The sequence below is a fragment of the Canis aureus genome, chromosome 1, assembly GCF_053574225.1.
Source record: "Canis aureus isolate CA01 chromosome 1, VMU_Caureus_v.1.0, whole genome shotgun sequence".
Classification (NCBI taxonomy): domain Eukaryota; kingdom Metazoa; phylum Chordata; class Mammalia; order Carnivora; family Canidae; genus Canis; species Canis aureus.
In genome coordinates, this window is record NC_135611.1 from 41,152,977 (window position 1) to 41,180,698 (window position 27,722).

The 27,722-nt window shown below is 45.2% G+C and overlaps 1 protein-coding gene and 2 pseudogenes across 1 annotated transcript; 2 read left to right on the forward strand and 1 right to left on the reverse strand.

Annotated features, from left to right (window-relative positions):
• Positions 1-962: 962 nt before the first annotated feature.
• LOC144313613 (UL16-binding protein 1-like) lies at positions 963-9,894 on the forward strand. The gene is made up of 5 exons (XM_077896628.1): positions 963-1,382; positions 4,989-5,252; positions 5,489-5,764; positions 6,448-6,580; positions 7,822-9,894. Exons 1-4 carry the CDS (start codon positions 1,040-1,042, stop codon positions 6,570-6,572), a joined length of 1,008 nt encoding a protein of 335 aa, XP_077752754.1. The 5' UTR covers positions 963-1,039; the 3' UTR covers positions 6,573-6,580; positions 7,822-9,894.
• Positions 9,895-16,882: 6,988 nt separating this feature from the next.
• Positions 16,883-16,982, forward strand: LOC144289387 (U6 spliceosomal RNA; annotated as a pseudogene).
• Positions 16,983-22,609: 5,627 nt separating this feature from the next.
• On the reverse strand, positions 22,610-24,230 carry LOC144314222 (zinc-regulated GTPase metalloprotein activator 1B-like; annotated as a pseudogene).
• Positions 24,231-27,722: the final 3,492 nt, after the last annotated feature.

Here is a 27,722-nt window from a genome sequence, read left to right on the forward strand (position 1 = left end):
TCCTGGGATCCAGTGCTGGGATGGACTCCAGCATCTGGCTCCCTGCATGGAGCCTACTTCTCTCTCAGCCTGTGTCTCTACCTCTCTCTCACTGTGTCTCTCATGAACAAATAAGTAAAATCTTAAAAAAAAAACACCCAAAAAACAAAACTCAGTACAGTAAAAGGAATGCAGACATGGAGCGGGAATCTTTAAAGCATGTTACATGAAAACTATGATGGCTGAGATAACTCCTACTTTATTAGTGATCACAATAAAGATAAAGTACTAAAAAACCCTCCAATTAAAGGACTGAAAGTCACAAGTTAGATTAAAAAATAATCCAGTGCACATACAATCACTTCCAAGAGCCCACCCTGAAAATGAAACGTAAAGATCAAAAATAAAAGGCCAGAGAATCAGGGTATTCTAGGTTCACTGCAGAACAACATTAAAAGTTGAGATAGGAGGGTGAGTCATTCCTCTAAGCCCCTCCCCTTTTTTTCATTTTCCTTTGTCTTTTTAATTTAAAAAATTTTTTTATTGGTGTTCTATTTGCCAACATATAGAATAACACCCAGTGCTCATCCCATCAAGTGCCCCTCTCAGTGCCCATCACCCAGTCACCCCCATCCCCTGCCCACCTCCCTTTCCACCACCCCTTGTTCCTTTCCCAGAGTTAGGAGTCTCTCATGTTCTGTCTCCCTTTCTGATATTTCCCACTCATTTTTTCTCCTTTCCCCTTTACTCCCTTTCACTATTTTTTATTTTCCCCAAATGAATGAGACCATATGTTTGTCCTTCTCCGATTGGCTTACTTCACTCAGCATAATACACTCCAGTTCCACCCACGTCGAAGCAAATGGTATTTGTCGTTTCTAATGGCTGAGTAATTTTTTTTCTTTTGGCTGAGTAATATTGTAAGCCTTTTTTTTAGAGAGCGGCGGATCTCCGTGCCCTGGTCACCTGACTGAGGCCCCGCCCATTTCCCCTGTGTGCTGCCCGGACTTGGCACCGCGGCGCTCCGCTGAACGTGTAGCGCGTCCCGGGCAGCGGATCGATGGGCTCCTGCAGCAACGCGCCAGTCCGCGCTCAAATCTGCCCTGGCGGCCTGGCCTCCGCGCGCAGGGCAGAGACCGCTGGAAGAATCATTAGCACTGAGCACGAGTCCGTCCCGGTGGAGCCTGCAAGCAGCAGGACCTGTGCTCCGGCGCAAAGCCCTGGGGCGCCCGCGGGCTGCCCGGCCCCGCTCGGCCCCCGAGCCCCGCGCAGCCCCGGCCGGGGAGTGCGCCGGCCCGGGAAGCCGCTCCCTGCGGCCCCCCGCATCCGGCGGCGCTTTGTGCCCTTCGGGCTCCTGGTCCTGCTGTACTGGCCCCGCGGGGGGGCGTCAGGCCAGGCGACAGGTGAGTCCCGGGGTTTCGGGAACCTTGGGGCGGGGGGTGGGGGGAGGAGGATGGGGAGGAGGGTGGGGGAGGGGAGGGGGGTGCAGCCGCGCGTCCGAGGGACCCCGCGCAGGCTCCCCGGGCTCGGCGGCGGCCGCGGGCGCTCGTCGCCCTCCGGGACCTGAAAGAGGCGACTTTGGCGGCCAAGTCCGGCCAGGCTCTGGGCGCCCGGGGCCCGGGGGAGGGAGCAGGGCCGGCCCTGAGGGTCCGCGCTCGCCCCGGGCCCCCTCCTGCGCCTCGGGGAGCCGAGCCCGAGCCCCGAGCCGCCAGCTGGGGGCAGGACCGGGCGGTGGCGCAGGGCGCGGTCCCCACTCAGCCCCCCGACTCTGCGCCACCCCGGCGAGGTCTCGGGAGTCCCCATCCCCACTTCTGGCCGCCCTTAGACTTCCCGGAGACTCTGGCAGAGGGTCCTGGCGCTCCTTCACCAGCCGCTCGCCAGCCTGCACGTCCCAGCTCAGGACCGCGGACCTCCTCGCTGCAGGTCCCTGGGCTGTACCTGCCAACTTGTATTTTTACTTTTTAAAGATTTTACTTAGTTTTTCATGTGAAGCGCAGAGAGTCAGGGGGCAGAGACACAGCAGAGAGAAGCAGGCTCCATGCAGGGAGCCCGATGTGGGTGGGACTCGACTCCAGGTCTCCAGGATCCCGCTCTGAGCCGAAAGCGGACTCTCAACCGCTGAGCAGCCCAGGCGTTCCAGCTGCAAACTTTTGTATTTTAATTTTTTTAATTGGAGTTTGATTTTTCAACATATCGTATAACACCCAGTGCTCTTCCCATCAGGTGCCCCCCTCAAGTGCCTGACACCCAGTCACCCCACCCCCCGCCCACCTCCCCTTCCACTACCCCTTGTTCATTTACCAGAGTTAGGAGTCTCTCATGTTTTGTCACCCTCTCTGATATTTCCCCACTCATTTTCTCTCCTTTCCCCTTTCACTATTTTTTATATTCCCTGAACGAGTGAGACCATATAGTGTTTCTCCTCCGATTGACTTCACTCAGCATAATACCCTCCAGTTCCATCCACGTCGAAGCAAATGGTGGGTATTTGTTGTTTCTAATAGCTGAGGAATATTCCATTGTATACATAGACCACATCTTCTTTATCCATTCATCTGTCGATGAACACCGAGGCTCCTTCCACAGTTTGGCTATTTTGGACATTGCTGCTATAAACATTGGGGTGCAGGTGTCTTTCACTGCATCTATATCTTTGGGGTAAGTCCCCAGCAGTGCAATTGCTGGGTCGTAGGGTAGCTCTATTTTTAACTCTTTGAGGAACCTCCACACAGTTTTCCAGAGTGGCTGCACCAGTTCACATTCTCATCAACAGTGGGAGAGTTCCCCTTTCTCCCCATCCTCTCCAACATTTGTGGTTTCCTGTCTTGTTGATTTTCCCCATTCTCACTGGGGTGAGGTGGTATCTCATGGTGGTTTTGATTTGTATTTCCCTGATGGCAAGTGATGCAGAGCATTTTCTCATGTGCATGTTGGCCATGTCTATGTCTTCCTCTGTGAGATTTCTGTTCGTCTTTTGCCCATTTCATGATTGGATTGTTCCTTTGCTGTTGAGTTTAATAAGTTCTTTATAGATCTTGGAAACTAGCCCTTTATCTGATACGTCATTTGCAAATATCTTCTCCCATTCTGTAGGTTGTCTTTTAGTTTTGTTGACTGTTTCTTTTGCTGTGCAGAAGATTTTTATCTTAAGTCCCAATAGTTCATTTTTGCTTTTGTTTCCCTTGCCTTCATAGATGTATCTTGCAAGAAGTCACTGTGGCCATACATACACAGAGATAAACTCAAAATGGATGAAAGATCTAAATGTGAGACAATCCATCAAAATCCTAGAGGAGAAAACACAGGCAACAACCTTTTTGAACTTGGCCACCTGCAAACTTTTAAATGTCATTCCCAGCTGCCATCACTAGGGGTCTCTGCCTGACCTTGCATCAAGATGTAAATAAAACTGCACTTAGCATGTTTGCTACTACAATACCTCTGTGTCACAGGGTCTACAGGGTCCTGTGGCCCAAGAAGCAGGTCCAGGCCACACACTCACCCGTGTATGCCTATGGCTGCTTCCCTGCTGGCAGCAGACATGAGTAGTTACAACAGGCCTATGCCCTATTTAATATCTGCAGAGAATCTGTGCACCAGGTTCACACCCTTGAATCCTCAGCTTTTAAGGTCAATATTCAACTCTGTCATTTGATCCAGGAAAGGGCCCTCTTTTACATTGTACTTGGAGAAAAGAGAAGACACCATAAGAATATTGTACTTGAAATTCCCTACTGCACAGCCCTCAACCCAACAACTGCAAAGATTTCTCATTACTGCTACAAATAATAATCACTGTGGGTACTTGAATCAAATGACATCAAGCGAAGAGTACCTGGGACACCTGTGTTTTCATGACCTGACCCTCACCCCTCACCATGTACAACACACACATTACCCTGCACTACATCAGTTACACGAGGCCATATTGACACTTGGATCCCCGACGATGATGTCAGCTCACACACTAGGTCGCACTCTGAATGTCCGGATGGCCTCTGCTCCCCACTGTGTACCTAGACCTGTAATGAGCACGTGGCTTTTTGGGGAAGATGAGCAGGAAGCATTGCTCTAGCTGCAGACCTGAAGGGTCCCTACTCATCGACGTTGGCTTCTGCTTCTACTAAAGGGTTCCAGCTCTGAGAAGCGGCTCAGCTCTGAAACCTGGGCAAAAGACCCAGACTTGCTATTGGGTAGCTGCCTTCAGCCTCATCCTCATGACCTCTGGGGCTTGGTCTTTGTTTTTATTAAATCTAGCGGCCCCTGGGTTGGCTGTCCAGCTATTTTGCCTCTCCAATCACGGTGTTCTGTGAGTCAAAGGGATGGAGAGCAGTTTGTGGGGCAGGGCCAGGGCTGGCATTCCACCCTCTAGGGTCATTTCAATCATTGCTGTCTCCCTGCTCTGACACTTGAGCACCTGTATCCCAAATCTCTTATTTCAGGATTTATCTCCCCAAATACATGCTACTGGGCATCTATCTCTGCAAAACCGTCTCCTACTGCCAAGCTTGGCCATCAACTACAACCATAACTGAGCTCCTTGACAATGCTGGTGCCTGTCTCACCATGCATTCTTTATGAGTTTAATATAGAAAGTCTTTCAGACCTGTCCGTGAGTATAGTTGGTGGATATATTTTTAGTTTTGTTTTTGGTATCTCTTACCATATGTTATCTGTCATATGCATGTCTCTGAACCTTTTAATCCCTTCTTCCGCTGTCTTCCTTGGCAATTCCTGATATTCGAGACTGTGCAGTGAGGACAACCTTTTTTTAAAGCTTCCAGGTCAATAGTAATGGCAGATGGTCACTATCTCCACAGCTATAGTAAATCCTGTGACCCATCATCGTGACCTCTCACTTATCAAAGAAGATGCGGTTTTGCAGGGGCAGGCCATGTCTTGACAGCCCAGCGCTACAGAGATGATGCTATGCTGATGCATGGATGGGACAGAGGTCCTGCCACTCTCCTCTTCCAACTCCAACCACTACCTGCGTTTTTACTTCACAGGTGCTACTTCTCTTTTTTGTGAATTCTCCGTCAAACCTCAGTCCAGTGCTGGACGACCATGGTGTGAGGTTCGAGGCTACGTCAAAAGAAACCTGTTTCTTTCCTACAACTGTCAGAGCAAGGAGATCACACTTGTTGGTCCTATGAGGACGAGGATGAATGATACAGGGTTTAGGGAGACACAGAAAGAAACTCTGAATGACCTGATGGAAGAGCTCCAAAAGAAAGTGCGTGACATCAAAGCAGAGATTTACCCTAAGAATGGTAAGTGTGAAAGGCCCAGGATGGAAGCGGAGCAGTTTGGTAGGCCCAGGGAGCTATGGTGTTCATGGAAACCTTGGAAGTTGGGCCTACACGAGCAGCCCAACAGCCAGGCAGACAAGGAGAACAGAATAGGACTGGGAGGATTGGAGGGGAACTGAGGAGAGGAAAGCACAGGTGCAAAGAAAAGATTGTTTAAGACCAGAGGCTGACTTCTTTCCTGTGGCGGGGCGGGGTAGGTTCTCTCGACCTGCATGGTGAGATGAAGTGTGTTCGTGGGGCCAGCAGATACACCAGTGCATCCTGGAAGTTTGCCTTCAATGGGCAGATAACCCACCTCTTTGACTCAGAGAATGGAAAGTGGACAGTGCTTCAACCTGCAGGCCGACAGTTTCAGGGAACATTGGACAGTGACAGAGATGTGACCAACTTCCTCACGAAGGTCTCCAATGGAGATTGTAAGAGCTGGATGGAATACATAATGAACCACTGGGATGAGAAGCTGGAGACAACAGGTAACTCAGAAGATTGGATGGAATGGTGTTCTCTTGAAACGGGTTTGACCTACCCCACTCAGTGTGCCTGTCTGTGAGTGTGTGTGTGTGTGTGTGAGAGAGAGAGAGAGAGAGAGAGAGAGGAAGAGAGAGAGATTAATCCATCCATGGTGACTTTTCTTGGTGGAATAATGGCCCCAGGTCTGTTCTAGCATCCTTCCTTTCCCTTCTCCTCTCCTGGAATCACCTCCTGGCTGTACCCACCTGTAGTCCTCTGGTATTTCTTAGATTTCCTGCTGACCTCAAACAGGGGGGTGTCAGTATGGCTCCAGAGATTGTCTTCTTACTGTTCCCTTTTCTGAGAATCGCTGATCTTTTCTCGTCACCTGGGGCATTGCTGGAAGTCTGTTAGTGCCACCTGTGGTCGCTGTCAGCATCCTCATCCTCCAGCACTTCTGGTCCTGTCACAATGGAACAACTTATATGGCCACCCCTGCTTCCCCTAAGGCTATAGGAGCCCCTAGGGGACAGGATGTGTCCCTTCCCTCCCTCCAGACATCAGGACTTATCACCCCAGCTGCCACAATGGGATGATAGACACTGTCTGCCTGGTAGGATGGCCTTGGGGCTGTGGGCACTGAGGAAGCTTCTTGGGAGAAGCTGGGTACCGGACTGGGGCTCTCACTCTTGTGTTTTCATTTCAGTGCCACAAAGCAGGCCTCAAGACATGGCCCCATCCGGGGCCTCGGGCAGCGCACCCAGCACCTGGATCTTCCTCCTGTTCCTCTACTGTGCCATCCTCCTTGGCATCCATGTCGGGGTCCTTTAAAGGGACAGGTACCGGCAGCACAATGGGAGGGAAGGGAGGGACCCATGGCCTGGGGCGAGGACAGGGACAGGGGAATCCCCAGGCTGCACCTGCTCACTCGCCGAACCTTCTCACAGAGCAACGAGACCAAGTGAAAGAGGTCTCACATCACTTGTTAGCAATAATCTGGATATGCTCAGCCCTGAGTGCTGACACACGCTCATGGTTCAGGTACCTGGCAAGAGAGAGGGCCCCCCCCAAAATTTAAGGCCTGGGGATACTAAGAGGATTGACCAAGCCGGGCCTGGGCAGACCTGAGTCTCTATGGAGAGTCAATCTGGGCCCAGAGAGGGTGGTGTGGGACAGGAAGGACCCAACCCAGGCGGTATTCACCTTTGAATGACAGCAGCCTGCAGGCTCCTTGTGATGTCTCAAGGGGGAGAGGACTCCATTCAGGGGCTTCCAAAGAGAGGGTCCAGAGTCTAAGCCCAGCAAGAGGGAGTGGGAAGGCCTCTGCAGAGCAGCTCTAAGTGCCAGAGAGTAGTGCTATGTCCCCCCCAGAATGGGGCTCAGGTTTTTGCATGGAAAGCAAGGGTGAGCTGTAGAGACTGAGGAGGACAAGACTAGAAGGGGGCCAGTTCTGCGTGCACGGGTAGGAATTCTGGCTCAGGTTGGTGTAGTGCCTGGCAGCCGGCTTCCCGAGGACCTCAGATCCTGAGCCACTGAGCAGCCCCTGCTTTGAGCAGAGCTGACCTGGGAGATGGGGGAACTGAGGCCCTGCATGTGCTCACAGTTGAGCAGCACCAGGAATGGATGGGGTGGGGGAAGGGATCATCATGCCCAGCACTCCGTGTGCTGCTGGCCAGGAGGTGGGAGGGCAGGAAAGGAAGGATCTGTGCCTGCAGCATTCCCCAAGGTTACAGTTGTCAAGTGTAGGTCCTTGCCTTCTGTCAGATGCCGCAGCAGGTCCCTGAAGGCCTGCCAGGAGAGGGAGAATTAGAACCTGAGTCAAGGGAGCAGATCGATCTATGCCTCACTTTAGCCTTGAGCTCAGACCATTGGTAACACGGCCTGGGCTGACTCAGTGATTTGCTTCAGGAGGGAGGAGGTTTGTGAAGGTGGCCGGGCCCAGGGCTGGGGAGATGACTGGGTTCAAGTGCCTGCCGCTTGGCGAGGGCTGGGCTCGGGTAGGAGTGCTGGCAGAGGGCAGCCCCGGGATCACCAACTGAGGATTTCCTCAGCCACTGAGACAAACCTGTTCTTTCTCCAGGCTGGCGAAGCTACCAAGGAGCCCAGGAGAGTAGGGTCCAGCTGCGCAACCCTGCCTTTGTGCAGGCTGCCTTTGGATGAGCTGCTGTTCAATTTTAGACCACTAGAACTCGTGGCCTTACATTCCAGAGACCTCGAACCAGACCACATGGTGCAGCACTTGGACATTCTGTGTCCTTTCCTACATTCAGTGCCTCTCCTGTTCAGCACTCTGCCTTGGCAAATTCTTGTTCGAGGTTTTTTCTAGACCCTGAATTTCTTCTAAATCAACCACAAATTTGGGAACATTGCGAATGAAGTCCACTCTTTGATGAGAAAGTTCAGTTCCAAATGGGGAAAGTTACCTGAGTCCCAGCCTTTATAGCCTAACATTACACCTCACTTGGAAAAATAAACCAAACATCCAAGTGCCCATCTTGGGTCAAAGGAAAAATGTTATGTTTTTAGAAAACTGGAGCTACAGAATATAAAATGCCATAAAGTCAGAAGGAGCTGCATAAGGCATTTTTGCTTCTTTTTCTCTGGGAACCCCCCCCCCCCCCAACACACACACCCATTCTTCCATGCCCAAAGTTGAAGGCAGGTCATACTAGAGGATCTGCCATATTTTCTGGGCAGAAAAACCACTTAAGCCACCTTTGTTCCTGTCTTCGCAGCATGGAAAACCCAAGTCTCAAGTATATGTAAGAGTCTAAAAACAGAATGAAGTTATAATGAAGTTGCAATATAGCAGCCTCTCTCATCTGAAGGAGGTGAACAGGGTTCCAACTGGACTTGAAGCTAGCTGTTTTGTTTCCCTTTTCCAACCTTTCAATAAACCCAAGCATGCATTCATAGAATTAGCAAATGTACAATGTGATCCTTCCTTAGAAGAATGAAAAATCATTTAAAAATCTCCAAAGACTTCTGAGATAGAAGCCAACAACAGCTTTCTTTTCTAGGAGAAAAATCCCTCTTCTTGTCCAAAATGTAGATTTACACATGTAAAGATGTGTATTTTACAGAGATTCTGTTAACCTCACATTATCTTGTCTTTATGCTTCTTTGTCACATCAAAGGTTTTACTGCAAAATTGGACCTTTGTTCTTTTCCAGCAAATGTACTTCACAGGATGAGTCAAGATTTAGATATTTAATATCTGTAGTTTTTAACCATCTCTTTCATTTCATATTAGAATGCACATGTGGAATTTACTCCTTGTAGACTCAACTGTGCTTATGACAGTAGCTGAAACTAGAAGACATTAAAAAAAAAAAAAACCTGATGTCATCCATACTTGCTATTTATTTAGTCTTCTTGTTTGGAACAAAAGGTAAAGAATTCACAAATACCAACATCTAAAAGCACCTGTTTCAAATTTAACATCAGCTTCAGCTTCCAAAATAATTTCTTTATAATTAGGCAAAAAAAAAAGCAGAACAAGCAGGTCAGTTGCTTCTTTCTTCTTGGAGAACTCAGCAAGACAATTGCATCCTAGGAGCTTCTCAAGGTTGAATCTGAGAAGTGGAATAAAAAGAAAAGCAGCCTTTTCTGATCCAAATCATGGAGGTAAAATGTATAGAGAAGAGAGATCCACATTTAAGAATAGGGAAAGTGGCTGGATAAAAGGAGGACTACCTACTCCAGGAGACAACAGAGAATCCTTGCCAAATCCTGAGTTCAGAATTTTGTTTTCTTCTCAAGATGAATACCATAGCACCTGGAAGCCAAAGAAAATGCTCTTCCTCAAACCCACCAGAAGCCCTGCACCTTCCGGGGGCTTTATTGCCCCGTGCCCAACGGCCGGCTGGCAGTGGAACATCTCACTCTGCCATCCTTGCTCCTTTCCAAGTCCGCCAACCCTCTTCTCTTGTACATAGTATTACCAGAAAGACACTGAAGGTAAGAACAACTTACCTCAAAAAAGAGAACAAGAGGCAGTACTGACTGGTAGGGACCTAATTGGTATGTATATAAATAAGATATTAGAACTAGAGTTCAGATTAATGATTGTAAACAGACTAGCTGGGCTTCAAAAGAGCATAGAAAATACTAGAGAATCCTTTTGTGGAGAAATAAAAGAACTAAAATCTAATCATAGATCCTCTACGATGACAAAATAATCCCTCCAGGGTGACAAAAATAGAAAGATGAAATCAGAAAGGGAGACAAACCACGAGAGACTCTGAATCATAGGAAACTTATAAATATAGGCGGGGGGGGGGGGGGTTCCTGGAAGGGAAGGGCGTGGTGGATGGGGTAACTGAGTGGTGGGCATAAAGATGGGTCCATGGGGTGATGGGCACTAGGTATTTTTTTTTAAAGATTTATTTATTTATTTATTCATGATAGAGAGAGAGAGAGAGAGAGGCAGAGATACAGGAGGAGGGAGAAGCAGGCTCCATGCTGGGAGCCCGACGTGGGACTCGATCCCGGGACTCCAGGATCGCGCCCTGGGCCAAAGGCAGGCGCTAAACCGCTGAGCCACCCAGGGATCCCCGGCACTGGGTATTATGTCATGATGAATCACTGAACTCTACCTCTGAAACTTCCTGCAGACTGTATTTTAATTAATTGAATTTAATTTAAAAATGAGGGCAGCCCGGGTGGCTCAGTGGTTTGGAGAAGTGTTTTCCCTGTGCAGTCGCCTGTGTGCTCCCTTCTCCCTCTGTCTTTCTCTCTCTCTGCCACTTCTCTCCATGGCCAGATCTTCCTCTTCCCTGCCACACTTGCAGTCCTCTTCTCCCCCAAACCACACCTCCACAACTGCTACCTTCCACCATGTGGCCTCTTCTCTCCCTCTAGTTGTGTAGGTCGTTCCTTCAGTTCTCAGATCGCTTTCTTGGGTGTTCAGAATGATTTGATATTTATCTAGTTGTGTTTGAGGGATGAGGCAAGCCTAGGGTCCTCCTGCTACTCTGCCACCTTAGCTCCACTCTCTAATCTTGTTTTATTTAAAAGACTTGAGGTTGTATCTCAAAAGAGAGAAATAATCTTTTTTTTTTTAAAGGTTTTCATTTATTTATTCATGAGAGAGAGGCAGAGACACAGGCAGAGAGAAGCAGGCCTCCCCATGGGAAGCCTGAAGCAGGACTCAATCCCAGGACCCCAGGGTTACCACCCGAGCTCAACCGATGCTCAACCGCTGAGCCACCTAAGTGCCCCAAGAAAGAATCCTTGAGGTTCTCTCTTATATACTGTCCTATAGTAATTTTTTTAAGCAAAAACAGGATCATGATACTAACAAGGATCTGATTTCTGATCAAATGAGACCTTGGACAATAATCTCTTAGTACAGAATTCTTGTTTAAACAGTTAAGGCAAATGTAGGAATCCCAACAATTAGCTCCAAGAGAAAATAGTATTATTGTTAAGAAAAGGTGCAGAGAAAGATCATCATGTCCCGAAATGAAGGCAATGAGATGCTCCATTCCTGCCATAATCAGGATGATCTGGAGGATTCTGTGTTTGCCATAGGGATTGATATGAAGGTAGAAAGATCACCCACCAGGAGGGAGAGTGGATGTTGGAGAGTATATCGTCAGGGCCTCCTTGGTAGCAATTTCAGCCTCTACAAGAGAAATAGGTGTTTGTTTAAACTTTTCCCTCATTAGCACAACACAGAGTCAGCTCCAGGCCACCCACTGGACAATGGGGTTCAGGACTAGAGCCAGGACTAGTTCCCTTTACTTAGATCCTCCTGGCCCACCCTACAGCTGGAAGCCCTACCCAAAGACAGGGACATGGATCCTGGTTCTTGTAGCCCTGGAGAAGGTTGGAGCCACAGATCATTCTTCCCTTTTCTTTGGCCTCTCCTCATCCCAGTAGCTGTCCTTGCCCTGCCACATTCTTTCCTGGCCGGGTCAGGATACAGCATCCAACTCCAAAGCAGCTTGATCCCATCTACCTCCTGAGTCTGCTCAAGGTGGGGCAGTTCAATGAGCTTGAGATCTGGGCTCTATAGGAGGCCGGCTGAAGGCAAGAGCACCGGGGCTGAGCCAGGAATCCCAGGGCTCCATGGAGATCTGGCCTCCTAAAGGCCTAAAGGGAGAGTCTCCCCATTGGCCTTTCTTCCCTGCCACCTCCCAAGCAGAGTTGTGTGGGATGTAGCCCTAAAAGCCAGCCCTTTGGTTGGGTCTGCAAAGGCCTTCCCCCTCCTCTTCTTGGGGTCAGACTCTGGACTCTCCTGTATGCACCATGGAGAGGTCCTTTATCTCTAGGACATATCAAGTGCAGCCAGCAGGCTGCTCTCCCCACAACCAGAGTGTTGTCTATGCCTTGTGTTCCCACTGCCTCTACAAATGCCCTCACATGGGCCCCTCCCCAATTGAAAAGCTGGTCTGAGCTAAGCCTGAATTTGCTAAATCCAATTAGCATCAATAGGACCTAAACCTTGGTGAGGGCCCCTGTGCTTTCCCACTGGCCTTTGACAGTGAAGAGCTATCAGAACTCAAGGCTGAGCTTGCCTAGGACATTACTATCAAGCAATGTAAGGTCTTGGTCCTGCTTCCTTTTATATATTAACTTGATTGTGCTAAGGAATGCCCCAATAGCTGGGAAAACATTCTTTCTGGGTTTGTCTATGAGAGTGTTTCTGGAAGAGATTAGCATCTGAATTAGTTGACTGAGTAAAGAAGACTGTCCTCACCCAATCCACGAGGGCCTGAGCAGAACAGAAGGCAGAGGAAGGGTGAATTTGCTCTGTTTGCCTGGGGCATCCTACCCACCCCCTCCTCAGACGTTGGTCATTAGGACTCCTGGTATTTGGTTCTTTGGACCGGGACCTAGATTTACAACAGTGATACCCTGATCTCAGGCCTTCATGTTTGCACTGGAACCCCAACACCAGCTTTCCTGTTTCTCCAGCTCACAGACAGTGAATAATGAGACTTCATATACCTCCATAATCGTGAGCCAATCGCCTGTAATAATTATCTACGTCAACATCTACAGCAGCAGCTCCTGATGATTCTCTTTCTTGGAGAACCTAATACGGTCGTATGCACAAGGTCTCATTTTCAGAGTGAGAAGGTTCAGACGATAGGCCAAGGAGAGGCCTGGCTATTCACCTTTCTCTGTGCTTGCCTCAGGCTATCTGCCTTTCACTTCCCATTCAATTCTGTCCATATTACCTGTTGCATAAAGGACACTGCCTTAGATTCCAAAGAGGATTGAGCCAGTGAGGAGCACAGGGAGGATTGAGGTGATTGGTCTGATGGCTGTGGCTTGACTTGGGCTAATATGGGAGTTGTGGCTGATGCTCCTGACATGGAAACACAATAATGAAAGCCCTTGTAGACAAGGCTCCAAAACTGAGGGGATGAGTCCTTAGCTCCTGCTCCTTCAGGTAATGCTATGATACAGGGCCTCCTGTAGCCAACTTTGTGGTAGCTACTGTAACAGGTGCTGGGAAAGGAAAGAAGACAGAGGGTGGGCTCATACAGATCAAACAGCTAATGGGAGAAGCAAGGGTTTCCATATAAACAATAACTCCTGCCAGGACAGAAGAGGAGGTGACAAATATGGATGGTGATGGATATCTTGTTCAGAAGCTAACATTTCAGTTGGCATTGAAGGATTTCAAGAAATAGACCAGGTGAGATGAAAAACAATCATGATGATGATTGCTCAGAAAAGAATAAGATAAGAAGAAAATCTCTGGAAACAGAATGATCCCTTTAGGATAGGGGCCAATAAGAAATCCACAGTGAGAAAACCAAAGGTGTGTGCAGTGGAGAGAGATGCCAGGAGGGGAGAAGGGAAAGGAAGGATGCTAGAACAGACCTGTGGCCATTATTCGGCCAAGAAGAATTCACGATGGATGGATCAATATCCCTCTCTCTCTAGCTCTCTATCACTTACAAAAACACACAATCACACACACACACACACACACACACACACACACTGAGTGGGGTAGGTCAAGCCCATTTCAAGAGAACACCACTCTATCCAATCTTCTGAGTTGCCTGTTGTCTCCAGCTTCTCATCCCAGTGCATCAATGGGTGTTCCATCCAGCTCTTATAGTCTCCTTTGGAGACCTTCATGAGGGAGTTGGTCACTGTCCAATGTGCCCTGAAACTGTTGGCCTGCAGGCTGAACCACTGTCCACTCTCCATTCTCTGAGTCAAAGAGGTGGGTTATCTGCCCATTGAAGGCAAACTGCCAGGATACGCTGGTTTATCTGGTGGCCTCACGCTCACACTTCATCTTGTCCAGCAGATTGAGAGAACTTACCTAGCCCCGCCACAGGAAAAAAGTCAGCCTCTGGTCTTGAGCAATCCTTTGCCCCATATGCTGTGCCCTCCTCAGCAACCCTTGGCCCCTCCTGGTCCTGCTCTGTTCTCCTTGGCGGCTAGCCCCTCCTGTAGGCCCAACTTCCAAGGTCTCCATGACTCAGGTGGTTAGGGAAGGGGCCTTCAAACAGGAAGTACCTCAAACTTCTCTGTATTGGCCTGGAGGTCTAGGAGCCCTGCTGGATCCCCGCCCATTCCTCCACCTGGAGCCACGCCCTGGACTCTTTTTTTGCTCTCTTTCACTATATGGGGTAAATATAAGTGGTAATTCTGCTAGATTTCCTGTGGACACAGAATTTAAGGATTGCTCAGAAATCAACTTTCAAGCATTCATCTGTCAGGATCCTGACACGCCAGATGCAAACAAATAATCTGGGAATGAAGCATGTGAGACTCTTGATGATTTTCCCAGGCCCCCCATGCTTGACTGACTTTTCTGTATCCTTCTTCAGTGCATAGAGAGTCTTACATCAGAAACAAATCTGCTTCTCACAGTTGATTTATTTCCCCTTAACAAGGATCGGTATTGGGACGACTGGGCGGCTCAGCAGTTGAGCGCCTGCCCTTGGCCCAGGACATGATCCTGGAATCCTGGAATCAAGTCCTGCATTGGGCCCCCTGCACGAAGCCTACTTCTCTCTCTGCCTATGTCTCTGCCTTTCTCTCTCTTGCCTCTCATGAATAAATAAATGAAATCTTAAAAAAATAAAACCAAAACAAGGATCGGTATCCAGAATATACAAGGAGCTCCAACACATAAAAATATAGTTCTCCTAAGAGTTGGGCAAATTTGTATCACAAGTCACAGTGTATATAAATCTTGGAAATCATGAGTATATGCAAAGTAATCAAAATAACATAAAGCACAATAGGATCCTTACACACACGTCAAACTCACAAAACGGGAAAGATACCTATAGCAAGTGGTGGACAGGAAATGGAACCATAGGATTTCTCTTAAATATTTGTAAGAGTAGAAATGGAATCACTCCTTGCCTGTATTTCACCCTATCCAGACAGTGGTTGATGTGTTCATCCTACTGCATGATAATAGCAGTGTTAGTTTCTGGCTGGAAAACATGGCCATCAAAAAGCATGGAGATGTATGGTTGTTTGCTGTCATCTTGTGTGTCATAGTAAAAAATGAGCAATATGCTATCCAACTGAAGTACAATATATACAAGATGTTAAGAGATTTCTGCTTCTCTCAACTTGAGACTACATAGCCTGAACTAACACCAAGAAATGACACAAGGATGGACGAGTACATGGGAGGAACAAAGCTTACAAATATATATTTGAGGACTTCTGGATACATACACTCACAGTGGCCTTGTAAATCTAAATCTCTTTACCTACATTTAAAAATTAAAGCAATCAACCAAAAGGTAAATAAAACACTCTGACCCTCATCTTCAGCACATCCAGGAAATGAAAAATGCCTAAGTCCACCAATCTGTGATCATAACAGACATTGCTGAAAGAAATGGGGCAGAGGCTGAGGACGAGGTGGCACTCAGGTACCATGAGACCTACAGTGAGATGATCCTGTGGTGACCCAGGAAAATGTCCTGGTCTGTGGGAAATACATTCTAAAGTGTGTGGGCTCAGGGGACATCAGGAAACCTGGAAGCACATCAGTGTGGCCACTTGCTGTCATGTGGTTCTGGAAGAAAAGGGTTTGATACAGGCCTCACGATGTCCTTAGACGTTTAGTTTGTTTCAAAAATGTGTATGGTTATGAAATATGGGAACATAAGAAATATTTACACCTCAGAATGTGATGTAACAAGGTAAATGCCTCAAAACAGCTCCTGGTCATTGTTTAAAGGCAAGTCCTCCCTCTCTGTTCCCTTCTGCCTCTGCGTGTTCCAGCCTTGCACAGCTTCTCCCCCCTGCTACCTCACCAGCAGGGTCAGCCCAGGCCCTCCTAGAGAGGAGAGCAGCTGAGGTCTGGAATCGGGAGGCTTCACACGTACCTCTACAGACCTCAATCCTCCCTGTGGTGCAGGAAATGGCAGGCAGCTGAATCAGCGCCTTTGGGATGCGATCACCCTGTGTGTGCATGTGTGAATGTGTGTCTATGTGTGTATGTGTGTATGTGTTCCAAGTGATTTTTCTGTTTGACACTCATGACTTCTAAGGGATTTCCACAGAACTCCTGAAATCTCTTCCTTTTCAATATTCTAAGGTTCTCGCCATCATGCCTCCAGGCTTTCTGTTCTGGCACCTTCTTCTGTCAGGTATTGTGGATCACACAGGCCGATAGCCTGTGGCCCAAGAAAGATGGGTAGAAAATTACCTGCCATGAAGTCTTCCTTACCATCCTGTTTTAGTCAGAATTCTCCAGAGAAATACAACCAGTATGATGTGGAGACAGAGAGATAATAAGGGATTTATTTACTCATGTGCCTGTGGAGCACATCAACTCCACAACTTCATCAACTCCACATCTGCAGCAGGGGCCAGCCTACTAAAGGCCAGGAGAAGAATGGTGCAGATGAAATCTGAAGGCAATCAGCAGGAGAGTTCCCTCTACTGGGGGGAGGTCAGTCTCTTGTTCTTTTCAGGCCTTCAACCGATTTGACAAAGCCTACCAACGTGAGGGAGGGCATTCTCCTTTACTTGAAGTTCACCAATTGAAATGTTAATTGCATCCAAAATATTGTCCACTTGGACAGGTAAAATTCACCATCCCATTTCCCAAAAATAAATGGATCATCTCTTTCCCCTTCTCTGGGTCCTCACAACTGAATCCAGAGTCACAATATCAAACTGGTGCTTGCTTTGGCACCTCCTAAAGTCAAGAAACTGGATGATACAGAGAAGATTAGCATACCCCTGTGCAAGGACAACATGCAAATTCATGAAGCACTCGATATTTATGGGTGATTGTTGCCACTTCAGCATTTTGTTCTCTTGTTCATCTATTCTTCTCTGGACAAAACAACAAGGCAAAGACTCACCTCAAAAAAGAGAATAAGAAGCATTACTGACTGGTAGGGACCTAATAAGAATGGATATTAGTAAGATTGGTACTAGAGTTCAGATTAATGATTATAAACAGATTAGCTGGGCTTGATAACAGCATAGAAGACACTAGAGAATCCCTTTCTAGGGGAAAAAAGAGCCAAAATCTAATCAAGTTGAAATTAAAAGGCTATTAATGAGTTGCAATAAAAATGGAGGCTACAACTGCTAGGATAAATGAGGTAGAAGAGAGAATCTATGACAGAAAAGACAAAATGATGGAGAATAATGAAGCTGAGAAAAAGATAGACAACTACAAGAGCATGATGAGAGAATTCAAGATATAAATCATATCCTAAAGCAAAACAATGTCGGAATAATTGGGATCCCAGAAGAAGAGGAATGTGGGGACAGGGGATAGAGGAAGGTATCTTTGAGCACATGATAGCTGAGAAGTTCCCTAATCTGGGGAAGGAAACAGGTATTTAAGTCCAGGAGGCACAGAGATCCCCTCCCAAAGTCAAGAAAAATAGGTCAACATCTCAACATATAACACAGAAACTTGCACCTCTAGAGAAAAGGGAGAATCACAAAAGCACCTCGGGACAAGAGGTTCATAAACTACAAGGGTAGAAACATTAGTCTGGCAGGAGTCCTATACTCAAGTCCTGGCAGGAGAAAAAGGACTGGCATCCTGGCAGCCCTGGCCCTGCCCCACATATATACCATGTGATAAATTAGAAAAATATGCATCCAAGAATACTTTCTCCAGCAAGGCAGTTGTTGAAATAGGACTAGAGATAAAAATCTTTCAAGAGAAACAGAAATTCAAGGAATTTGTTTAATAACCAAGCCCTGGAAGAAATATTAAGGAGGATCCTTTAAGTGACAAGAGATCTTAAACGTAACACACACCAGGAGGAAACAGACAATATAGAGAAATAGTGACTCTACAGCTAATAAAATGGCCCTAAATTTATATCTTTCAATATTTCTTGTAAGTGTAAATGGTCTAAATGCCCCAATCAAAAGACACAGTGTATCATATTGGATAAAACAGCAAGACCCATTGATATGTTGTCTACAAGAGACTCATTTTAGACCAAAAGACACCTGCACATTGAAAGTGAGGGAGTAGAGAGCCCTGTATCATGCCAATGGACATCAAAGGAAGGTGGGTAGCAATCCTAATGGAAGACAAATTAGATTTTATTTACTTTTTATTTTTTAAAAATATTTTATTTATTTATTCATGAGAGACACATACACACACAGAGGCAGAGACACAGGCAGAGAAAGAAGCAGGTTCCATGCAGGGAGCCTGATGTGGGACTCAATCCTGGGACTCCAGGATCATACTCTGGGCTGAAGGCAGGCTTTATTTTATTTTATTTTTTTAAAGATTTATTTATTTATTTATTTATTTATTTATTTATTTATTTATTTATTTATGAGAGAGAGAGAGAGAGAGAGAGGCAGAGACACAGGAGGAGGGAGAAGCAGGCTCCATGCCAGGAGCCTGACGTGGGATTCGATCCTGGGACTCCAGGATCGCGGCCTGGGCCAAAGGCAGGCGCTAAACCACTGAGCCACCCAGGGATCCCCAGTCACCCAGGGATCCCCTGAAGGCAGGCTTTAAACCACTGAGCCACCCAGGGATCCCCGACAAATTAGATTTTAAACCAAAAACTAATAATAGATGAGAAGAACACTGTATCATAACAAAAGTGTCTATCCAACAAGAAGATCTAACAATTGTGAATATTGATGGCCCTCAGGTGGGAGCAGCCAATTATATAAACCAATTTATACCCAATATAAAGAAACATACTGATAATAATACAGTCATAGTCGGAAACATACACACCCCACTACTGCAATGGATAGATCATCTAAGCAGAAGATCAACAAGGAAACAAGGGCTTTGAGTGACACACTGGACCTGATCATCTTCACAGAAACAGGTTTCCATTGATGTGGCCTCAAATCTCATACCACGGTCATCCAACCGTGGGCTGAGGTGTGATGGAGAATTCAAAGGAAAGAAAGAGAGCCTCTGTGAAGGAAAGACACAGGTAGTGTTTGGAGTTGGAAGAGGAGAGTGGCAGGACCTCTGTCCCATCCATGTGTCAGCACAGCGTTATCTCTGTAGCGCTGGGCTGTCAGGGCATGGCCTGCCCCTTCTTCAGGTAAAGGCTGGTGCTCTTCCTGTGTTGGAATAGGGTCAGGAGGCCTCTGCCTGGCAAGAAACTGCTCAGCCTTTGCTAAGTCCCCTGTGTCTACCAGGCTGATACCCAGCATCCCTCAGTCCTTAACCAATCTGGGGAAATGGCAGGCTTGCTGCAGGAAGGAGAGGTCTACATGCCAGAGGACTGTCAGGATGTAGCCCAGTGTCCTGTCGGAAGATGAGGGACTGCTCCTGGGGAACTGCAGTACGGTGGGGGCAGGGTGAGGGTAGGCTCCAAAGTCACAGAACGGAGGGGTCACGATTGTGGGTCACAAAATTTACTATGACCATGGAAGATGTTGCTGATCTGCTACAAAGATGGGTCTTGGAAAGTTGAAGAAAGGGATGGCCTGTGTTGTGCGGACTAGAATATCTGGAACTTCCAAGCAGATAGTCAAAGAAGGGATTACAAGGCTCAGAAAACTATATCAGAATGATATAGTAAGCAAAGCAAAGCTAACAATCCCGATCAAAAAGGAAAAAAACCGGAAATGGTCCACAAAATAAATCCATTGGGGAGGTCTGGGGATTTCTTCCTTCCTTCCTTCCTTCCTTCCTTCCTTCCTTCCTTCCTTCCTTCCTTCCTTCCTTCCTTCCTTTTCTTTCTTTCTTTCTTTCTTTCTTTCTTTCTTTCTTTCTTTCTTTCTTTCTTTCTTTCTTTCTTCCTTTCTTTCTTTCTTTCCTTTCTTTCTTTCCTTTCTTCCTTTCTTTCTTAAAGATTTTATTCATTTACTCATGAGAGACAGAGAGAGAGAGAGAGAGGCAGAGAGAGAAGCAGAACCCATGCAGGGAGCCCCATGCAGGAGTCAATCCCGGGTTCCCAGGATCACACCACCTAGGCCGAAGGCGGTGCTAAACTGCTGAGCCACCCAGGCTGCCCCAGGGATCTCTTTCTTTAACAAACCCATAAAGAATGCCTGATGAAAAGGGCACCAGCATTGTCAAGAAGCTCAGTGATGTCCCTGTTTGATGGCCACGCTTGGCAGCAGGAGATGGTATTGCAGAAATAGGTACCCAGTAGCACGTATTTGGGGTGAAAAATCCTGAAATAAGAGGTTTGAGATACAGGTGCTCAAGTATCAGAACAGAGAGGCGGCGATGATTGAATTGACGCTAGAGGCTGGAATGCCAGCCCTGGCCCTGCCCCACAGACAGCTCTCCATCCCTTGGTCTCAAAGAACACCGTGATTGGAGAGGCAAAATAGCTGGACTACCCAGCTATTTTGGGGCTGCTAGATTTAAACAATAAAAACAAAGACCAAGCCCCAGGATGCATGAGGAGAAAGCTGAAAGAGGCAGCCAGAGAGCAAGTCTGGATCTTTCGTTCAGCTTCCAGAGCTGAGTTACTTCTCAGAGCGGGAACCCTTTAGTAGAAGCAGAAGCCAGCTTCTAATCAGGAGGGACCCTTCAGGTCTGCAGCTAGAGCAATGTTTCCTGCTGGCCTTCCCCTCAGGGCCACGTGGTCATTTACAGGGGTACATACACACTGGGGAGCAGGGGCCATCCTGTAACTGCTGTGGTGCAGGGTAGTGTGTGTGTTGTACATGATGAGGGGTGAGGGTCAGGTCATGAAAACACAGGTGTCCCAGGTACTCTTTGCTTGATGACATTTGGTTCAAGTACCCACCGAGTGATTATTTCACATTCCCTTGATTTGTAGCAGTAATGAAAAATCTTTGCAGTTGTTGGGTTGAGGGCTGTGCAGTAGGGAATTTCAAGTACGATATGCTTACGGCGTCTTCTCTTTTCTCCAAGTACAAGGTAAAAGAGGGCCCTTTCCTGGATCAAATGACAGAGTTGAGTATTGACCCTAAAAGCTGAGGATTCAGGGGTGTGAACCTGGTGCACAGATTCTCTGCAGATATTAAATAGGGCATAGGCCTCTGTTGTAACTACTCATGTCTGCTGCCAGCAGGGAAGCAGCCATAGGCATACACGGGTGAGTGTGTGGCCTGGACCTGCTTCTTGGGCCACAGGACCCTGTAGACCCTGTGACACAGAGGTATTATGGTAGCAAACATGCTAAGTGCAGTTTTACATCTTGATGCAAGGTCAGGCAGAGATTCTTAATGTTCTAGCAACATTAGATCCATCTGGTTGATCTTGTGCTAGGCTATTGTTAACAGTTATAGTTCATGGAGTTCGAGGAAAATTTTAAACACTTTTTCAAACGATAGATGTGCTTATGGGTATGAGGAGTTTGTTCGTTTTCTTTTGTTCAGGTACTGCTAGTTTTCCTTCCCTCCACCTTTTATAAAAATCAAAGTTGTTGAGATATAATTTATAGGCGATCCTCCCCTTCTTTTTGAATGCAAGTAATTTCAAGTCCCTTATTGATGGAAGTGTATAAGAAGCACCTGGGCATTTGGCAAATTATAAGGCGTGTTCCCAGGCTATGGAAGTAAAAACAGATGAATGATTTTGCTGCAGCTATGTATCCTCTTAGCAACCTGTAAATTCTATAGAGAATCATATTTCTAAGCAGCACTACCTTCAGGTTTCAGAGCGGACAAAATGGAGTGATTTTTTTTTTTTTTTTTTCAGCCACCACACTTTAGCTATGAGAGACTAAGTGAGGGTTGGAGCTGGATTACATCACTTTCACGTAGGATCATTTTTATCTTTTATAAATTTTATAAAATCAGCCGACATAATGGTCAATTTATTATAAGTCTGATAGTTAATCAAGTATCCAATTCCCTTTAGTCATTGGAAACACTAATGTTAATTCTAGGCTTTGAGAAATAAATAGCCACATTGTAGAGCAACAGCACCTGGAAAAACAAACTGAGCTGACTTAATCAGGTATAACCAGATATTTTTAGGACTCTAACAGAAACTTAGTGAATTGTTCCATCTTAAAATTTTTATATATTTGTATGTATATTTATTTACTTACCAAACCTAGATTTATCTCCTTTTGGCTTCCTTTAACAGAGGAACTCATGATATTTGGGTCAGTTGGTAAGTGTGCCCTGTGCCACACCTAAAACTTTACTATGAGGAAGCATGTATTTCTAAAAATTGTAAAGAATATTTATAAATCTGCCAGTCCATTAGGAATGCTAGGATAAGAGACAGTCCACTACTGTTTACTTCTTTTTTTCCCCCAGAGACATTATATTTTATTGTATGAATGTCAAATTTTTGCGTACTTATTTGCTACATCTTACGTGTTCCATAAAATAAACGCTATTTAAAGTACGCTGGAATTCATAGCAGAAGTGATGCATAGAATAGATGCTTTAAATACACCCAGTAGGAAACTTACCCCCAAATTGACACCTGATCTCTGGGATAAGAAATGCTTCTAGTGTTATGGACAGACTTGATCTTCTTTGAAATGTGTTGTCCACTACTTCTCTGTTTCAGTTACAGTAGCTATAAACTGTTGTCTCAGGATCCCTGGACAATTGCCTGTTTTGATTTGTCTTTGATACCAGCCTCTTTAGCCCCATAGGACCTCAATGCAGTCGTCGTCCTTGTTTCTCACATTCTTCTCCCATGGAAGATTCTAAATAAATACATTCAGATTTTCTTCCTTTGGATTTCCTGGTACTTCAAATGTCACCGTAATGATGCTCTGATCAAGGTGAGGCTGTGTTGTTGGCACGTGCTGAAGTTTTTTCTGCAAACTTGTTCTAGAAAGACTGTCAAAGGCATGAAGATCTAATGTGTTCAAGAGATCAACTCTTTGTGTTTCTAAAATTTTTCCTAGTCTATTTATTGATCTAATGGCTATTCTTTTTTTTAAATTTTTATTTATTTATGATAGTCACACACAGAGAGAGAGAGAGAGAGAGAGAGAGAGAGAGAGGCAGAGGGAGAAGCAGGCTCCATGCACTGGGAGCCCGACGTGGGATTCGATCCTGGGTCTCCAGGATCGCACCCTGGGCCAAAGGTAGGCGCTAAACCGCTACACCACCCAGGGATCCCTCTAATGGCTATTCTTAATTTGCTTAAATCCTTTTCTGAAACCGTTTTATTAATGATGATGATATCTGCCAAAGCAATTTGCCTAGAAGCTCCATTGATAAGGCCATCAGGTTTTTCTTCTTCTAATTGTTTTATTTATTTATTTATTTATTTATTTATTTATTTATTTATTTATTTATAAAGATTTTATTCAACCAGTCATGAGAGACAGAGAGAGAGAGAGAGAGAGAGAGAGAGGCAGAGACATAGGCAGAGGGAGAAGCAGGCCCCATACAGGGAGCCTAATGTGGGACTCGATCCTGGGTCCCCACGATCATCCCCTAGGTCAAAGGCAGACGCTCAACCGTTGAGCCACCCAGGCGTCCCTTCTAATTGTTTTAATCCATATTTTGAAATCACAACAGTTATGATGCCATCAAGATAAATATCAACTCCTAATTCAGCATCAACCCACACATAGAAGCTCCAGCACCTATAGCTGTTAACCCAATGGTCTCTAGTAGTATGTACTCAAATTTCTCCTTCTGCATCAAATTCTCAGTAGTCCTAAGGCCATTGTCCTTTACTGAACAGCAGGGGCAACTGTTTCTAAGGTCCAACCATTTTCCATAGAACTCTCCGCCTTGGCTGTTAGCTAAAGATTTCTCTACTGCACTTCCTTCCCCAAATTCATTTAAAATAACTGCTACTCTTTTACTGTGTTCCTCTGTCAAAATATAGTTCAGAAGTGTTGTCTTCCTAGTACCTCAGAGATATTTGCTGTCTGCCAGAAGACCCCGGTGCCTAAGGTGAAGAGGCACCGGCAGCTCCCAAATTCGCAGGATGCCAGCATTTATGGCATTTTCTGATCAGGTTAGTTACCTAAATAGCCGGTGATAAGTGTGACGGGATCATAGTGCCGGGACCAGACTTTTCCTCCTCCTCTCTTAGCTTCGTCTCAATAGGAACCAATTCAGGACAGTCCTCCTCCCCTGTTCCTCTTCCTCATCTGCAGCACCCATACTTTCCTTCTTAATTTCACAAGAAATTAAGGTTTTTAAGAATGAGAAAGTCTAATATAGAAATGTAACAAATATTTTTTAAATAGTTTAAAATACATTTAAAAATATACATAACTGTGTAAATTGTAGTAAAACTTTGCCTTTAAGGAGAAATCATTAATTTTGGCTTTACCATGCAGGGTGGCGCTATAGGAAAACATGTAAGAGCAGGAGAATTGTACCTTTACGAGTTCAAATGAACAATGAAAATACATATTACCAGAGTTACCATGGGATGCTTAGACACTTCCGTGCAATGTGAGCATTTTTCTGCCTAGAAACTGCATAATTGACTGTTCAGCTACAGTGGGCAGACACCATGTGGCATAGCAACAATGGAGCAAGAAAACTAGGAAAATTTTCTGTTAGAAATCAAATGATTTCAAATTTTTTTTTGCAAAGCATTCTTGGTAAGGTTCCTGCTCCTCCTAACAAACTAACAAGCAAAGAACAGCAGCAACAATGACAAACAACAGTTAAGTCTCTGATTTCTGCAGTAATGGATGAAAATTATTAATTAAGGGAATTAATATTTATCTGTAAAGAAAGATGTATGGGCATAATATTAATAGCTAGTAATATACATTTTCATGAAAATGTTTTGCTTTAGTAGCAGAAATGTGCTAAACATTTAATTACATCTGTATTTACTAATCCGATAATTTTATTTTCCAGTTTTTCTGATTTTTTGTGTATATTACATTTTCCCCACAATATTGAATACTTAAAAAAATTGCTTTTGTCAGAGAATGTCATCCGTTTTAACTATTGTCAAAATATTTCTTAACTAAAAAAAATATTTCTTAACTCTTTGTAACAGTAAACCTTATTTCAAAGCAGTGTGCTTGCTTTCTGTTCGGTTTCTGCTGAAAGAATATTCTTACCCGATGTTATTTGAATTCTCTCTTACTTTTCTTTTTTTTTTGGTAAGGACCCTTCTTGGTCTCCATTTTGAGCCAAAAAAAGATTAATCTCTGCTATCTCTCTATCTCTCTATCTATCTATCATCTATCTATCATCTATCTATCTATCTATCTATCTATTTATTTTACAGGGAAATCATGTGAATGGGATGGGGGCGGGAGAGACAGAAAGAGAATCTTAAGCAGGCTCCATGCTCAGTGTGGAGGCCAACATGAGGCTTGATCTCATGACCTTGAGATCATGACCCACTCAAGATCAAGAGTCAGATGCCCAGCCAACTGAGCAACCCAGGACCCCGCATCTTCACCATCTTAATAGCCTCTCTGCTTCCCTCCTAGAAAACATTTAACCAGTCACCGGTACTCCACGAGTGAGTCAAAGTTACTGAAGGTGATGCTCATTTTCTCTCAAAGGCAGGGCTAATCACTTGTTTGGTAGTCATTGGCAGAAGAGAGAATTGATTGGGCCATAGCATGAGTAGTCAGGGACATGCCCTGGAGAAGAAGGAGGAGGTGGAGGAGGGGAGGAAAAAGAGAAGAAACCTGTGGGAGAAATACATGAATTGTAAACAGGGGTGTCAGATGGTGGTGCACTGCTGCTCTTCATATAATGAACATTTGTCTAAGAGTTCTTTGACTCATTTGTCACCATCCCCTTGGGTTCCCTCTAGTATGGGGGAAATCTCCTCTTGATGTTTCTTGAAGACACTGTCTAGGCCTTTCTCTCAGAGCTTAGGATTTTAGAAAAAAGAAAGGAGTCTTTTCTATTTTTCTACTCTGCTGTGAATCTCTCCTGAAGAAAGGAGCCCCAAAACCTATTTGCTTATATGGGGAGAAGGGAAGGGGGAAATATTGAGAAAAATGTAATGTTTATCTTTATGTTGCTATAAATAAATTCCACTCAGCTGACATAGGTCAGGTTAGATTTTATTCCCTTCAAGTTTAACCTGGATAAGACCACATGAGAATCATTCATTGATGCTATTCCTATGTGTTTTAACTGGTTAAGATTCAGGATAAATTTATCCGTCTTTAACTGAGAGGTATGGCATTTTAGGTTTAGAGTTTTGGCTCCCCATCTCCAAGGTGGGAGGAATATATAAATCCTTTTTAAAAAGTACAACTAACTGGGGATCCTTGGGTGGCTCAGCAGTTAAGTGCCTGCCTTCCGCCCAGGGTGTGATTCTGGAGTCCCGGGATCAAGTCCCACGTCAGGCTCTCTGCATGGAGCCTGCTTCTCCCTCTGCCTGTGTCTCTGCCTCTCCCTCTCCCTCTCTGTGTCTCTCATGAATAAATAAATAAAGTCTTAAAAAAAAAGTACAACTAACTGAGTTTGCATGAGAGGGAAATTTATAGGGGCCAAACATGAAAAAAAATGCTAAAAAGCAGAATGGTAAGCTAAGGGTGGACACTGAGTTTTCCAAAGGTTGGTGGGAAGGTAGGGAAGGTGGAGGTTGTTGGCCTCGGTATGCCAGGGTTTTAGATTTTATTCCTAGTTAGGGACAGGGATTAGGCTATGGGCTTTATCAAGGTGAGGAGTTGGAACTGAGACCACATATAAAGCTGAGGTATAGTAAAAAGGTGGGTTAGGAAAAAAAATCTGCTCAGGTGCACAAGGAGATACTACAAAAGAACACAGCAGGCACATTTCTCTGTCTTGGCCTGGGTTCTGTGTGTAAAAAGAAAATAAACAAAAGACTATCCTAAGAATGAATAACTATAAGCTGTCCTTATTTGGCTTTCAGTTTAGAATTTACTCTGCCTGACTGACCGATCCAGGTATCTCAAGCCACAAAATAACCTAAAAAAATTTCTGGCTGGTAGAGATCCAGCGCATCTAGCAGAATCAAACATAATATCCCTCTAGAGCACAACCTCAAATAGGCTGCAGAGATACCCTATAGATGATGCTCTGCCAAAGGAAACTCCTGACTTAATTGACATTAATCCTCAATTTCTGGAAACACAAGAAATACCAAGTAGGATATAGAAAAATAAATTCACTTGAAGGTACAATATGGTGAAATTGCAGAAAATCTTTGAGATCCTCAAAGAGAGAAAGGGGAAAAAATCTAAAAGCAACGATTAATACAGTTACCTTTAGTGGGAAGACAATCAAATTGACAATAGACTTGTAAACAGTTTTGAAAAATTCTCAGCTATTATCTTTCCAAATATGACCTTGTCCCTCTTTTCTTTTACCTCTCCCTTTAGGATGACAGTTAAATGTGGGGTGAACCATTTCATGGTGTTTGCTCTGTCTCTCACTCTTCTATATTTTTCTACTCTTTGGTCTTTCTGTGCCTTATTCTGGATAATTTCTTCTGATTCACCTTCCAGTTGACAATTCTCTCTTGAGCCATGTATAATCTGCTATTAAAGGCATTTGCTGAGTTCTTAATTTCAGCTATTCAATTTTAAAATGATAGATTATTCCATATTTCAAATATCTTATTTTACTTTTATATAATTTCTAGATCTAAATCTATTTTTTAAAAATTTTTTTTATTTATTTATGATAGTCACAGAG

Bases quoted from the DNA above. Each gene is read 5' to 3' on its own strand.
- LOC144313613 (XM_077896628.1), top strand. From the start codon at position 1,040: ATGGGCTCCTGCAGCAACGCGCCAGTCCGCGCTCAAATCTGCCCTGGC. The intron at 5,253-5,488 runs GTAAGTGTGAAA...GGGGCGGGGTAG, and splicing joins AGAGATTTACCCTAAGAATG to GTTCTCTCGACCTGCATGGT. The intron at 5,765-6,447 runs GTAACTCAGAAG...TTTTCATTTCAG, and splicing joins TGAGAAGCTGGAGACAACAG to TGCCACAAAGCAGGCCTCAA.